Below are 14,872 nucleotides of genomic sequence, written 5' to 3'. Positions count from 1 at the left end.
GCCAGCTGAATCATCTCTACAACATGGATCAAGGATTTTATAACTATAATTTGATTTTGAATAATGTAAATCATGTTTAGAGCTATATTGAAAATTCAAAAGCTGAAATTATATTTGATAAATTGACAAAATGAACTAGAAATTGAAAATCCATTATATTAGTTCAAATTTTTAATAGAACATAGAAAATATGTTAATTAATTACAAAGCTTTTTCAATTAGTGAATTTTCTATTACTATAAAAGTCTCAGTCTGAGAAACTTAAAATAATAGAAACTTATAAAAATAGAGCTGGAAGTCTAACATAGTGGAAAGTAGAAAGATAAAAGAGAAAGTGAAAATAGAAAAAAGCATAGAGGAGCAAAACTGATTTTTATTATTGTCCCTTAATTGAGAATAGAATAGTTATGACACTTTTATATATACATATTATATAGTTTGTTGTTATTCACCTCTCTTATTTTTTCTCCCTATTATTATCTTTTCTTAAAAATGTTGTTGAATTTTTACTTTGGGATAGACTGCTCTCATGATAACTACCAGAGTCTTGTGAGAGCAGAATTAATTCATTTGTGAGGGTAATAGTTTCATTTTATCATTTCTTCAAATCTAAACATCTTTAATGTTGCCATATTATAGAGAAAAATTTCAATATATGATTTCTAGAAGAAAGCAGGTGATGATGCTGGTACACTTATTTAATCCTAACACTGGAGCGGCAGAGGCGGGTGGATATCTGTGTTCAAGACCAGCCTGATCTAAACAGCATGGTTTAGGAAACCCGGAGCTACACAGAGAAACAACTTCTCAAAAAGCAAACAACAACAAAAAACCCCAAACTAAACAAAACCGAATCAAAACAAAAAGACAGAAATCTAGACGATTAATTTTCAAATTCAACACTTCTGAAAATGAGCTTATAAATGGATGCAAATTTCCAACATTGTAGAACTACATCATACAACTAGTGTTTTTCAGAAAATAAGAAATATTATAGGATAGCATAATTGTTTAAAAGTTTGGTATTTTATTGTTTTTTGTTGCTTTGTTTTTCAGTTTTGGTTTAGTTTTTCTTTCCATAGTGTAGACTGACATAAAGGTCATGGCAGTCCTCTTGGATCAGTTAAAGTGCTAGGATTACAGACATGAGCCACTATGCTTGGCATCATTGCACTGAATAAAAAAAAAAAAAAAACTTAACAGCTTTGTGGTTCTTAAATTAAATGAACATGCTGAGATACTGTTCTACTTTTGAGCTATAAATTCTATCTAACATGTGGTTTGTGTAAAGGCACACTCTGCAATATAGAAACAATTTTAAATGTTGAGGAGTTTGTTTATTTCATTTATTAATTGTATGTGTGAGCATATGTGTGTCACAGTGTGCATGTGAAGACAATTTACAGGCAGCAGTTGTCTCCTTGGGATCAAACTCGAGCCATCAGGCTTAGCTACCAGCACCTTTATCCACTGAGCCATTTTTCTGGTACAGTATAGAAACATTTTATGTGTGCATGTTTTTTTTTTTTGCATTTACTTCTGTTTTGTCGTTTTCAAGAATTTATTGTCTATTTTAAATTTAAAAGATGGATTTTTTTTTAAAACAACAAAGTAGTTATAAGTACATGCAGCTTTATATCTTATTCTAAAGATAAGGGAAGTAGGAAATTTTTGTAAATGAATTCTATTACAATTACAGTTCAGTTTGGTAAGCAGTCAAATCTTTCAGTTTTAGGTGCCTTCTCTGAGTTCCTGATATACAGAGACACCATAAAAATCTCTATGGGAAAACGCTTAAAATTAGGAAAACAATAAGAGCTCATATTTTCAATTATCTTTTGACAACAGATCATAAGTCTGACCATAGTAATTAAAAGAGCTTCCATTATTTCAACATTGTGCATTTTAAGATTAGATAAACTTGAAATGCTATTGAGTGAATTTGTACTAAATATATATATATGCCTTTGTCTCTATTGCCACTATTCTAGAAGGGATAGACACAAAACTCTCCCTATGGGCTCTTTAAAAACCAGTGTGAACCCTTAAGAACAACATTAAAACAGTAAAGAGTTAGATACAAAATCTAAGTGTTAAGTGCAAAAAAAAAAAGTAAATGGTTGCATTTGCTTATATAAATAAACATTATATTTTATACATATATCTTTATATTATTACACATAACACAATAAACTACCTTTAGCAGGAAGAACCATGAAACAATAAGAAATTATATAAATGGTACATTCTTAGTGTTTTGGTTTAATTAATAAAAAAATAAAAATAAAATTTGAAATTAAAATAAACAAATAATAAAAATATCAGTTTTTGGTAAAAAATAAATAATAATAATAAATAATTAAATAAACATTATATTGAAAAAGCATCTCTCAGTACAGTTTTCACACTACTATATATGCCTTGCATTATAGTATATTGTTTCAGTTACCTTAAAGATGCTTTTTAGAATTCATTTATTAATAGCTAGGAATATAGTGCTCTCATATTTGATTTTGGTTCTGTATCATGTCATAAATACAGAATTACTTAATTAGACATAGATATCACACAAATATCTGATGCTAACTTTAGTACCTATTATGATGTATCATAAAAGAAGCATCAGAGAGCTGTACCAAGATGAGAGCCAAATTTTAAGTTTTGAAGAAATTGTCAGTGAAAGTGAATAAAGGAACTGAGAAAATATAATTCAAGTTACTTAATTACAAATCAAAACTTTATGATTATAGTAAAGAAGTTATTAAAAAAAACCCTTCTATCATTACCCTAATGCCCTGGAACAAGGCACATATCTAAATATTTCAAATTCAATTTTTTTTGTGATAGCTAATTCATGTAGCCTTGGCTAATATTTTAACCTATCACCTTTCCATTACCCTATATTTTCTTAATAATTAGCACAGCTTAATTTTGAATAATAATATAAATTTATTATGCTATTATTCAATGATTAAAACAGAATAAAATAGACCAGAAGATAAGAAATTTTTATGAAAATTGGAATAATTAAACAGGACCATAAAACATTCACAAAAAACTGAATGTGCAATCATATATTAATTTGTATCTATTTCAGTTTTAAATCTATCATCTAAATATGCTTAGTGAAGAAAAGATGACCTGAGCCAAAGTAAATTAACTAGAACCAATATATGCTTGGTTGAAGTTTTGCCTTTATATGACCCTACAGTGTAGCTTTACAGTCAATGAAAATATTACAGATATTAACTTTATCTTCACCATCACAATGAATTAATTTTCCCACAAAGAGAGCATGGAAAGTATTTTGTTTATTCCTGTGGTTGATTTTATACAAGTAAGATTCCCTGAAACCTCAATTCACTGGCTTCAGTAAACTGAAGAAGTGAATACTAATTTGACCAACTTTCACTTTTATTTTTTCATTAGAAGCCTTACCATAGTGAAAAAGCAAGCTTAACTGAACATACTAAGCAGTGACTTTGGTGAATGACAAAATGTATTGTCTACATAAGTGAAAATTTGATTATAGTAATAAAAAGAATGTACTATTGCACTGGTGAGATTATACTATTTCACTAAATTGACATTTCAGAAGTTTAAAGAAAAACTTTTATCAGTGAGATAGTTCCTCAGAATTCTATACCATTGGCCACAATTCTTTATATAACATTTTGAGAACCAATGCCAAGAACTTACTTGAAAGGAATTTTAATTTCTAATTATGTAGTCACCTATATAAAGCTTAATTCATTTTAAATCAGTACACAGACGCACACACATATGCAAATAATTTAAGATATGGACTTTTTTATTATTATATATGTTTGACACCTGTGTTGGTACCACTAGTAATATTTTATTTTATCTTATTTCATATTATATTTAATACTAGCATGTACCTCATATTTTGATGACATGAGCCCCATATGTTAAATTCTTTTCTTCTCAATCTTCCAGTTTAACCCAGAAGTGGTAGAGTTATCACTGCTTGCCTTTTATTTTAGTTAGTACTGTTATCTAAGCTTGTTAATTTGAGTTTTTTCCTCATGCTATGTTGTAAATTATAACACATACTATGAAATAAGCTAAGTCAGAATTTTAACATGGTTTTATCATTACTAATTGCATCTTTAACAGGTACCACTACAATTGAGAAGTATGACCTCAGAACCAACAGTTGGATCCAAATTGGCACTATGAGCGGACGTAGACTTCAGTTTGGTGTTGCGGTTGTTGACAATAAACTATATGTTGTGGGAGGAAGAGATGGCTTAAAAACTTTGAATACTGTGGAATGTTTTAATCCAGTTACCAAAGCCTGGGTTGTGATGCCTCCTATGTCAACACATAGGCATGGGTTAGGTAAGATATTTGAAGGTATATAATTTCTCAGAAATGTACAGGAAAGCTTTTAAAATTAATCTAGATGCAGTTTATGAGGAATTATTTAAAGACTCACAGTGGCTTCAAAGTTCCTGGAAGGTTAAGCAAACCTGAAAAGCTCAAGGAAATTTTTAATTTTAACATAAAGTTATATTTTAATTCCATATCCATTCTACCCACTTTTGAAAGGTTTCCAACTCAGAGAAGATAATTTTCAGAAAAAAATATTTTAAGAATATAAAAAGCAATATAAATTTTATGTAGAATATAAAATGCAACACTCTCTTCAAGGTCAGTTGAGAGTATAGCATTCTTTACAATGGCAAAGCATTGTAAGTTGTAGTTAGAAAATTACTCATGGCACAACAAGCAAATTTGCATTCATTGAAAAATTTAGGGTGTAGGTCTAGCATAAATATATTAATGATTAGGACTTCTGTTGATCAGAACTCTAAAGTACATTCAAGGCAGAATTTTCTAAACAGTTTAAGAATGAGTAAGGTCATGTAGAGTAGTAGGGAAAATTAATTCTTCTGAATATTTGTCAAAATACATTTTTCCTTATCTTATGTTCCATGTGTTTTTAATATTATGATATTTGAAAAATAGAGTATTTCATTGTTTTTTTACACAATAGACTTTTAAGGTTGATTTTTAAAATTGTGTGTAGCTTAACATGTCTAACTGTGGGCTTATTAACACATGAATGGTGCCTTGGAAATCAAAAGAAGTTTCAATATCTCTTGGAGCTGGATTTACAGGCAATTGTGAGTTGCCAGACATAAGTGCTAGAACTGAACCCTTGGCAAGATCAGTATCCACTTTTAACTACTGAGTTATTTCTCTAATTAGCTCAATAGACTTCTTTTGAGCTACTAAGTATCAGTTCCAGGACTGGAATTTTCTCCTCATTTGCTTTGATAAATTTTTCTGTTAAATAATATTTAAAATAGTTATTATCTGTCATAGCAATGTAATTCTTATAAATGTGCATGTCCTGTAAAAAAGTAAAAGCAAACTTTTAAAAATACAGTCTAACAGGTGTAAGTAACCATGTACATGAGATGGGTGTACAAAACACAATGAGATTCTGATTAAGATTAAAGTGGAAAAAAAAGGCCAGTTAGAGTCCTGAGAGGCAGAAACTTACAGATTATCCTAAAAAATGGATGATTATTGAATTATCTCAAGGAAATAATTTTAATTTTGTATTCAAATTTAAATTGAAAAGAATTCCACATTAAGGATGAAAATAGTGGTTTATCTTATGTTAAGTATCCTAGCATGTCTGTGTTTGCATTAATAAAGTGTTGAAATTATGCTAGAAAAATGTTATTTTCCATTTTAATTGATTTACTGGTATTATACTCTACTAGTTCTCTTGATTTTAGTGATATAAGAATGATAGATTTCCATGATATATAGTGATTAGTGGAAGTTTTTGGCAATTAAACCACATTTAGTCTCATACAGGAATCAGTAAAATATTCACATGAACAGAAAACTATTTCAGATACAAAATAGAAAAAAAATAAGCAGTTGGTTGAGTGTAAAGTGAAAATACAAGTATTACATAAGGCATATCTAGGTGATTCCCTCATACTATGTTATCCTTTAGGCGTAGCCACCCTTGAAGGACCAATGTATGCCGTTGGAGGTCACGATGGATGGAGTTATCTAAATACTGTAGAAAGATGGGATCCTGAGGGACGGCAGTGGAATTACGTAGCCAGCATGTCAACTCCTAGAAGCACAGTTGGAGTTGTTGCATTAAACAACAAGTAAGCCTAAGTGAACATCCTTATTAGAAATTATAAAAGTTTTTGGGGAAACTTCCCTTACATTCTATTGTAATAGAAAATGGTTGTCTAAAATAATTGCTTCATTAAATATTTTGTAGACTTTCTATTCAAATTTTGGTCCCAGGACCAGAAATATCAAAATTCTTTTTGCTAATTTTTGCATCTTATCCCTACATGAAAAGAGTTATAATCTGCATTTTAATGAGATCATCAGGAAAAGTGTATATACATATATTTGAGGAACACTGTTGTGAATAATCATTTCTAATTTACCACAAATAAATGGCACATTTTGCATTGCTACTTATTCTAAATTTATAAAATCATCTGTTTGACAGTGTTTAGAAATAAGATAACTTTTTGTTCAACTATCATTCCTCAGAGAATTGAAGGTTTATAAGTCGTAAATTCCATCTGGCTTTTTACTGAAAATTTTACTTTTTCCTCTTTCTATGAGATGGAGCTAATAAACTAAACTTAATGATGCTTCCACTTATTGAATTAGTACCACATAATTATGTTATTTTTACTTTTTTCCTTATTGTTGAGATTATAATATAATTACATCATTTTTTTTCTTCTCTCCAAACTGTCCTGTTCATTTCTCTCATTCAAATTTAGGGCCTCTTTTTCATTAATTGTTTTCACATTCATATGTGTTTATACATATATTACTAAATATACCATGCTTAGTCTCTATAATGTTACTTATATCTGTTTTCAGGGACAGCTTACATGATAGTAATTTCATACAATAGGGTAGCCAGTGTCTAAAAGAGCTATGTGACTCTGGAATTTGTACTTGGGCTATGCATAAAATGAGCAAATAAGGGAGCTCAGCAAAGGATAAGCACAGATATATTTTAGAACTCAACACAAGAAGAAATAGAAAATATTTACAGCCCATTATCCATAATATTTTGGGATTTCTCATAGCCCTAAACTGATTGATCTAACCTGAGGATATTAAGCGATTCAGTTCCATAATCCCCTCAACACATCACACCTTGTTCAAATCAATTTGAACTTATGTTTCTGTTTTTACTGAGTTTCTGCTATTCAATATTCAATGTGAAAGAAAGTTGCAAGCATGTGGCTTAATAAATGCTCATCATCTGTATTATTAGAGAATGAAATGTAAATTAAAGTATTATATGTCAAAAAAATTGACATTTTTAAATAACTAGGAAAGTGTAGTAGCTACACTTTCTTCCTAATGGTAACCCACCTTCTCAGTTCTATTCTGTCTTCTTAAATGTTTTACATCAATATATTTTAGGAGATATATTTCATACTAAACAATTTATGCCTGACATAAAGTGTGAAGTGAAGCAGTTGGACCTCCTGTAATTGTTGAAAATCATTGTTGGGAACATGTGTAAAACCATTTGATACATTCTGGCTTTCTGCACATACTTGTTTTCTGAATCTTTTAGTATTATATTAAATTTACTGTGACAAAAATGAAAGGAGGATGTCTGGAATTTGCGAGGCAGAAATAAGTCCCACAGATAAGTACCCATTCACAAACCACAAACTTTTTGTTGTAAATAGTGATGAAACAGAATATTCATTATGAAGTATGAGAAAAACGCCTTCATTCTCATTTCTGTGAATGAATTTTGTGTGAATATGAGCACCTATATATGAATGAATATACGTCTATATTTTTTCTAGGCTGTATGCCATTGGTGGGCGTGATGGAAGTTCCTGCCTCAAGTCAATGGAGTACTTTGATCCACACACTAACAAGTGGAGTCTGTGTGCCCCGATGTCCAAAAGACGTGGAGGTGTAGGGGTAGCAACACACAATGGATACTTGTATGTTGTAGGGGGTCATGATGCCCCAGCTCCGAACCATTGCTCCAGGCTCTCTGACTGTGTGGAAAGGTAATTTTTATGTATGTTCTTATTTGGAAAATTTAGTGAGAAAAATTTGCAGCTATCAGAATGCAATATACTTATATGTTAATCTCTTCAGTATATTTTCTCTTTTTAACATTCTATCTACCCTTATGCTTAGACCCAAGGTATTTTGTAAATGTCTACAAAATTTAGTATAAAACTTTATGAAATATATTTCTGTTAGTTGTGTTATAAAGTATTGTCACAAAAGAAATAAATGCCCTTACACCTTAAGTGCATTTTATGAAAAGATATCAATCAACTCATCAGAATAAAATCAAATTAAGTTTACTGGTTCTGAACTCAGCTCAACTCTCAAAGTGATTTTTAAAAGTGTTACCAAGGAATATAGGCAGAATTTTCAAATAAAATTAATTTTTTGAACAATGACCTTACTTACTGAAATAAATATTTCCTTGCTCAAAGATGAGTTAATTTGAGTGGAAAACATTCATTCAGATAAATAGAGCATGATGTGTTGCTTAAAATAAGGATCATTTGTCTGCATTGCTTCTCAAAGTAGACAGCATGTGTAGGTATAAAAACAGTTCCAAAAACTGTATTGTCACCAAGTCACAAACTTTCCGTTGGATATCAGAAGACTCAGATGATATAGGGATTATGCCTTTAATGAAATTCATGGAGTATTTAGAATTTGTATTTTGTAGACATAAGTTTCTTTTGGAATTTTCTTGCTAGCATGTGTGCACATGCATACACACACACACACACACACACACACACACACACACACACATGAGTCACATACTTTTAAAGTCACTAAAGTAAAGAAAAAGAAAGGTTTCTACTTTTTTGGTTTACTTCTCTGCTGTTACGAGAAAACACTGACCAAAACTAAGTTAAGAGAGGAAAACATTTGTTTAAGTTTATACCTTTATAATGCATGATCAAGGAATCCAAGTCAGGAATTCAAGAAAGAAATGGGGCCTGGAACTGAAGCAGAGACTATGGAAGAACACTGCTTCCTTGTGTGTTCCCCAAGTCTTACTAAGCTTGCTTTCTTATGAAACCTAGACCCACCAGCCCTGTGATGGCACTGCGATGGCACAGTGGGTTGCACTACCTCCCATTAAGCATTAGCCTAGGAAATACCCACAAAGCTGCCTACACGCAAAAATCTAATGAAGGCAATTCCTCTATTGAGACTTTCACTTTACCAGTGATTCCAGTTTGTATCTAATTGTCAAAAACTAACCAGTAAATTGCTTTATTTTTCTGACATTACTATTTGTTGAAATAATGGATATCCAATATCCTGGAATTCTCTTAGCCATTATTTAACATACAAGCATTTACTTAAAAGGTTCCCAAACAGTACACATTATTTTTTCTATAATATTAACTTAAATGCAGTCCAAGAAGTCAAATAATTTGTTCACAATATCATAATTAATTTTCTTGTGTTTTCAAGATCATTAGACATTTCCATTAGAATGAATATGAATTTATGTGTGTGTGTATAGACTGACTGAAAAAAAAAGGAGATTCAGGGAAAGAAGCATTGCTATTTTAAATTGAATATGATGAAATAATGTGTGGCTTGATAACTACCACTTCACGTCTTTACTGATTGTAAACATAACAATTTCACTCTCTTCCAAAAATTCAATATTTCATGGGCTGTGGATATAGAAAGTGATAGAGTTAGCACATTTGTCAACCATGTTAAGAACCCAGATTCAATCCACAAGAATGCCAATAATGAAGAAATAAGCCAAAATCCTATCAGTTCAACATTTTCTGAATTAAGTAATAACCTGATAATATGGACTTAATTATATATGAGTAGAAAAGACTTGAGAGTTGATGTTAATATGCATGGACACCCCTCTGCAACTTCTGGCTCACTCTGTACAAATAAGTACATTGATTTAACTGACTATAGCTTCAACTTACAACATTGCTTGGAAGCTGCAGCACTTAAAACATCAACTATAGAGATTTAATTCTAGGTCTGAACATACTATAACAATCTAAGGATATACAATAAAGACATTCAATAATATATAAATACATAGAGTTTGTCTTGATAATTTATAGTTTTCCAAGAGTATTAAAATGTTATTGAATTGATATTAAATTCACATACAAGTTAAAAAGAGATATCTTAGATATCTATTGAAAAATTTAAAATTTAAAGGATGTAATATTAATATAAGGAAATTAGTATAAGGTGATATATAAAAATACTTTCTATGTGCTTTTACAAATAGTTCAACACGATTAGAGATTATTTCATGTATAATTTACTTAACTTTATACACTTTTTTATTTATTTTTTAAATATATATATATTTTATTAATTTATTCATATTACATCTCAATTGTTATCCCATCCCTTGTATCCTCCCATTCCTCCCTCCCTCCCATTTTCCCCTTACTCCCCTCCCCTATGACTGTGACTGAGGGGGACCTTCTCCCCCTGTATATGCTCATAGGGTATCAAGTCTCTTCTTGGTGGCCTGCTATCCTTCCTCTGAGTGCTACTAGGCGTTCCCTCAATCCTCAACTCCATACGGAAAAACAAAAATCCCAGAGTAGCTAAAACAATTTTGTACAATAATATGTTTTTAACATACACTTCAAAGTTGCTGAAAATTTTCCAATGCTTTGTGCGCCCTCTTGTGACTAAAGCCTGTTATGTCATATACATGTTCCTTAATGAAAATTCTTTTTTCATGAATAGCAATCCTATACTTAATAGCTGCAATGTTTCTAACTCTGCCCTTTACACCATAACACGTTTTATTAAAACCTATTAATTTTCATTATTACATTACTGGATTTTATTTCTCAATTGTCTTCCTACATCTCTTAAGATATGATCCCAAACGTGATTCGTGGTCAACTGTGGCACCTTTGAGTGTTCCTCGAGATGCTGTTGCCGTGTGCCCTCTTGGAGACAAACTCTATGTGGTTGGTGGATATGATGGCCATAGTTATTTGAATACTGTTGAATCCTATGATGCGCAGAAAGATGAATGGAAAGAGGTACTGTTATTTTTAAAAATCTTTAAATGAGTATTTTTCAGAATTTAAAGAAAGATTTTAAGTTTAATTTTGGATTTAATTTCATATTTCTTTACACAGTATTTAAGAAACCTAGACTCTATTTTTATATATCACTTTTTCATTCTTTAATCTCTCAAAGCATAAAAGAACACTAACAGAGAATGGCAGTATTACTATATATCTCAAGCTCTTGGAATCCATTATTTTATTAATCCTCAAAAATTGATGAGCAATATCATTAGTGGTGCCCTTTTAACTGAGAAACTTTTCACAAATGTAAAACTTATCCAAAATCAACTACTCTTCCAGCTACGATCTATTAGCATTCAACAGTCTACAATGACCTGGGCTGCAGTTTTCTTATTTTTAGAAAATGTGAAAGTTCAAAGTAGGTTAAGACTCTTTGAAGGCCAACCTTCTGAGTTATGCTAAAGACATTGTTTCATTTCTTCTTTTTGTCTTAGGAAGTCCCTGTGAACATCGGAAGAGCTGGCGCCTGTGTTGTAGTTGTGAAGCTACACTGAAACTATCATTAGCTAATGCAAGGAAATGGAATTATTTCAAGAATGAAGAAAAACTGCTCTTTTATGAAATTAATAAGCAAACTAAATTCTGTGGTATCATTCTTATCTATAATTGAAAGTGTTAACAATCACAAGGCTGAAAACAAAGCTTAAAAGTGGACTACTTGTTTATGTTAAGTGTGTATTCTGTCTCAGATTATAGACTAATGAGAAATCCAATGGGCTATTTAAAATTTAAAAATATTGAATGAACATTTGGTAGTGGGCAATATATGGAGGTGATGATTGCATTAACAATTTTCATGTACGAATATGGGAAGTAAAAACAAGCTTTAATAAAGGTACTCAACTGTCTGGAATAACTTAATTCAAAAAACAACAGAAGTGTTAAAGCATAATGTCTAGTTTTCAAATAAAAGCTCACATAGCTAATAATACCTCACATTGCCAAGAAGAAAAGGTTTTCTGTGTCAAAGTTGAAACAGAGTCGTTGATGTAATTTACTATACTAATCACACTATGTCAAACTTTTCACAAGCCTATTATTTTCAGTTAACTATCTGCCAAAATACACATGTAGATGTTTTATTTAATGGTGTGGTGTCTTGCTAGATTCATTTACAGGAAAGTATAATGTCACATATACAATCTATATTCTGAAACAGTGAATATCATATTGATACATACTGTGACCTGAGCTTTTAAATGTGAGGGCTTCATGTGTACAGAAATTTTCTCTTCAAACATTTAATGTGTTCTTTGTAAACACCTTCTATTAAATTAAAAAATTGGTTTAAACAATTCTAAAGAAGATTATAATTGAGAAAAGGATACACAATGTTAATACTTGGAAACACTAATATGTTTAATATGCATAGTTAATTCTATAATTTCCTTTTCCCTATCAATACTTGCTTTCTTAAAATTCATAATAATGTTTGTCCAGCAGCAAATTGTAGGAACACATATATTACTACTTTTTTGAAAAATAAAAGACTATTAAGTCATATTTTAGCTTTTAACTATTATGCTAATTCATCTTACCTAATGATAAAACTATATGTTTCATTATAGGATTTCTATATCTTCTTTTCAATTAACTTTGTACTGTTGACTATCAAAGCAACAAACAAAATCCAGAGAGATCCTTCGAAAATGTACTACTGCTACCTATCAATTTTTTTTAAATCACAGCAAAAGTTTCACAAAGGTGTTTGTACTTTCACAAGTTAAATTTAAATAAAATTTTTTTCCTCTGGCTATAAGGATTATGCTTTTTTTTTTAGTTGAACATTTTATTTCCATTTATTTGCTTATAGTATTTCAAGGAGATTTATATTTAAAAATAAATTCAACACATAATATAAGAAATATGCCAATCACCACAGCATTATAAATGGTAAAAACAGACACACAAACCAGCCCAGCTTACTGTCCCACAGTGACAGCTTGCATACTAACTTTTCATAATGAATTTCAGATAGTATAAATCTTTATCCTTTTACTGGACTATGCTTTTAGAATGTGCCCAGTGCATGCTGATCATTCTGATGCTGCAATGCCTCAATATCAAAAATATTTGACTACTAATATATGGTTCCTCTGTTGTTTTTATTTTGTCTGTAATTATTTTCTTTTTAAAATATATTTTATTAACTTATTCATATTACATCTCAATTGCTATCCCATCCCTTGTATCCTCCCATTCCTCCCTCCCTCCCACTTTCCCCTTACTCCATTCCCCTTTGACTGTGACTGAGGGGGACCCAGCCAAGGACAATACATGTGGTAAACTTTGAACCCCTACCCAGATCTACCCAATGGACAGGACATCCTTCACAGTTGAGTGGAGAGTGGAGTCTGACTTTCATAGGAACTCTGGTGCCCCATATTTGACCATGTCCCCTGGATGGGGAGGCCCGGTGGCACTCAGAGGAAGGATAGCAGGCTACCAAGAAGAGACTTGTCTGTAATTCTCAGCAAAATCTACAGATGTTTCCATGTCTAGGGGTGAGATAAAATGACACAGAGAGGCTATAAAACACACATAAGACCTTGCTGAATTTTTAATGTTTTTAGCATATATTGCTTATACATAATACTGAGTTGCACTGTCACATTTTCTACATGTACATGATGTATTTTGATCATATTTATTTAACTACCCTCTGTTTTCTCCCTCCTACTAATGTTATCCCTCTTCTCACCTAGCCCCATCTTTCTTGACTTTTGTATTTAACTTTGCTACTGAATGAGTTTCATTAGTTTACCATAACATGGGTGAGATGTTGGTAAGATGATTTAGATTTAAAAAAATTTTCCCCAAATCAGTGTTGTGAACAATTTTGTAAGTTAGAATTTAAATACCCCTTTGTTTACAGCAGGTTTGCAATGTTAAAATAGTGATTACATGGTATCAACAAAGAACTGTGTACATGCTAATGCCTAGTCAAACAAGTATTCATGGAATGTCATCTTTTATTTTACAACTTGCTTTGGTTCCATTTAAATGCTTATTGATTTCTAGGAGAAATGCACATTATGCCCAGGGCTACCATTTCACAGTTGCATTTGAAAAGCATGCTTAGCCACTCTAGCTTAGAATGAGCAGCAAAATGAAGTCCAAAAATCTGAGTGCAAATGACCAATAGGGATCCGAGAACTACAGAAGCCTAAAACACAAAAGCATAGCTATATTTGTCTAGTGAAACATAGCTGGGAAATGGAGTGAAAACAGTTCCTCCTATCTATGTATTATTGAGACCATTTCCCAGTGCTAATTTAAGCAGTCCAAGGTAGAGAAATGTATTAGCTACTGTTCTATCACAAGAGATACTGTGACCAAGGTAACACTTTTTTAAATATATATTTTTTTATTTAATTAATTTATTCAAATTACAGCTCAATTGTTGTCCCATCACTTGTATCCTCCTGTTCCTTGCTCCCTCCCACTTCAACTTATTCCCCTTCCTTAGGTCTAAGACCGAGGGGGACCTCCTCCCCCACTATATGGTCTTAGGCTACCAAGTCTTATAAAAGAACATATTCAATTGAGTACTTGCTTACAGTTTCACATTTTTGTCCTGAGAGGGAAGCAGACAGACATGGGGCTGGAAAATTAGCTAAGAAATTTATATGCTGATCCTCAGGTAGCAGACAGAGAGAGGGAAAGATACTGGGCCTGGAATGGATTTTGGAATTCTCAAAGTCCACCTCCAATGA

The 14,872-nt window shown here is 31.4% G+C and overlaps 1 protein-coding gene across 5 annotated transcripts in view; it reads left to right on the top strand.

The window, feature by feature from the left end:
- Positions 1–12,915, top strand: part of KLHL4 (kelch like family member 4) — a 237,697-nt gene extending 224,782 nt beyond the window's left edge. For all 5 annotated transcript variants that reach the window (XM_084790426.1, XM_084790427.1, XM_084790428.1 and 2 more), the window contains 5 exons: positions 4,141–4,365; positions 6,005–6,167; positions 7,866–8,078; positions 10,934–11,105; positions 11,591–12,915. In XM_084790426.1, the coding sequence (XP_084646552.1) occupies positions 4,141–4,365; positions 6,005–6,167; positions 7,866–8,078; positions 10,934–11,105; positions 11,591–11,650 (833 nt within the window). In that variant the 3' untranslated portion in view covers positions 11,651–12,915. The remainder of the gene's footprint in view (positions 1–4,140; positions 4,366–6,004; positions 6,168–7,865; positions 8,079–10,933; positions 11,106–11,590) is intronic.
- The last annotated feature ends 1,957 nt before the right edge of the window (positions 12,916–14,872 follow it).

The sequence above is a fragment of the Acomys minous genome (assembly GCF_964271855.1).
Source record: "Acomys minous genome assembly, chromosome: 7".
Taxonomy (NCBI): domain Eukaryota; kingdom Metazoa; phylum Chordata; class Mammalia; order Rodentia; family Muridae; genus Acomys; species Acomys minous.
This window is presented reverse-complemented; position numbering and strand designations above follow the sequence as displayed.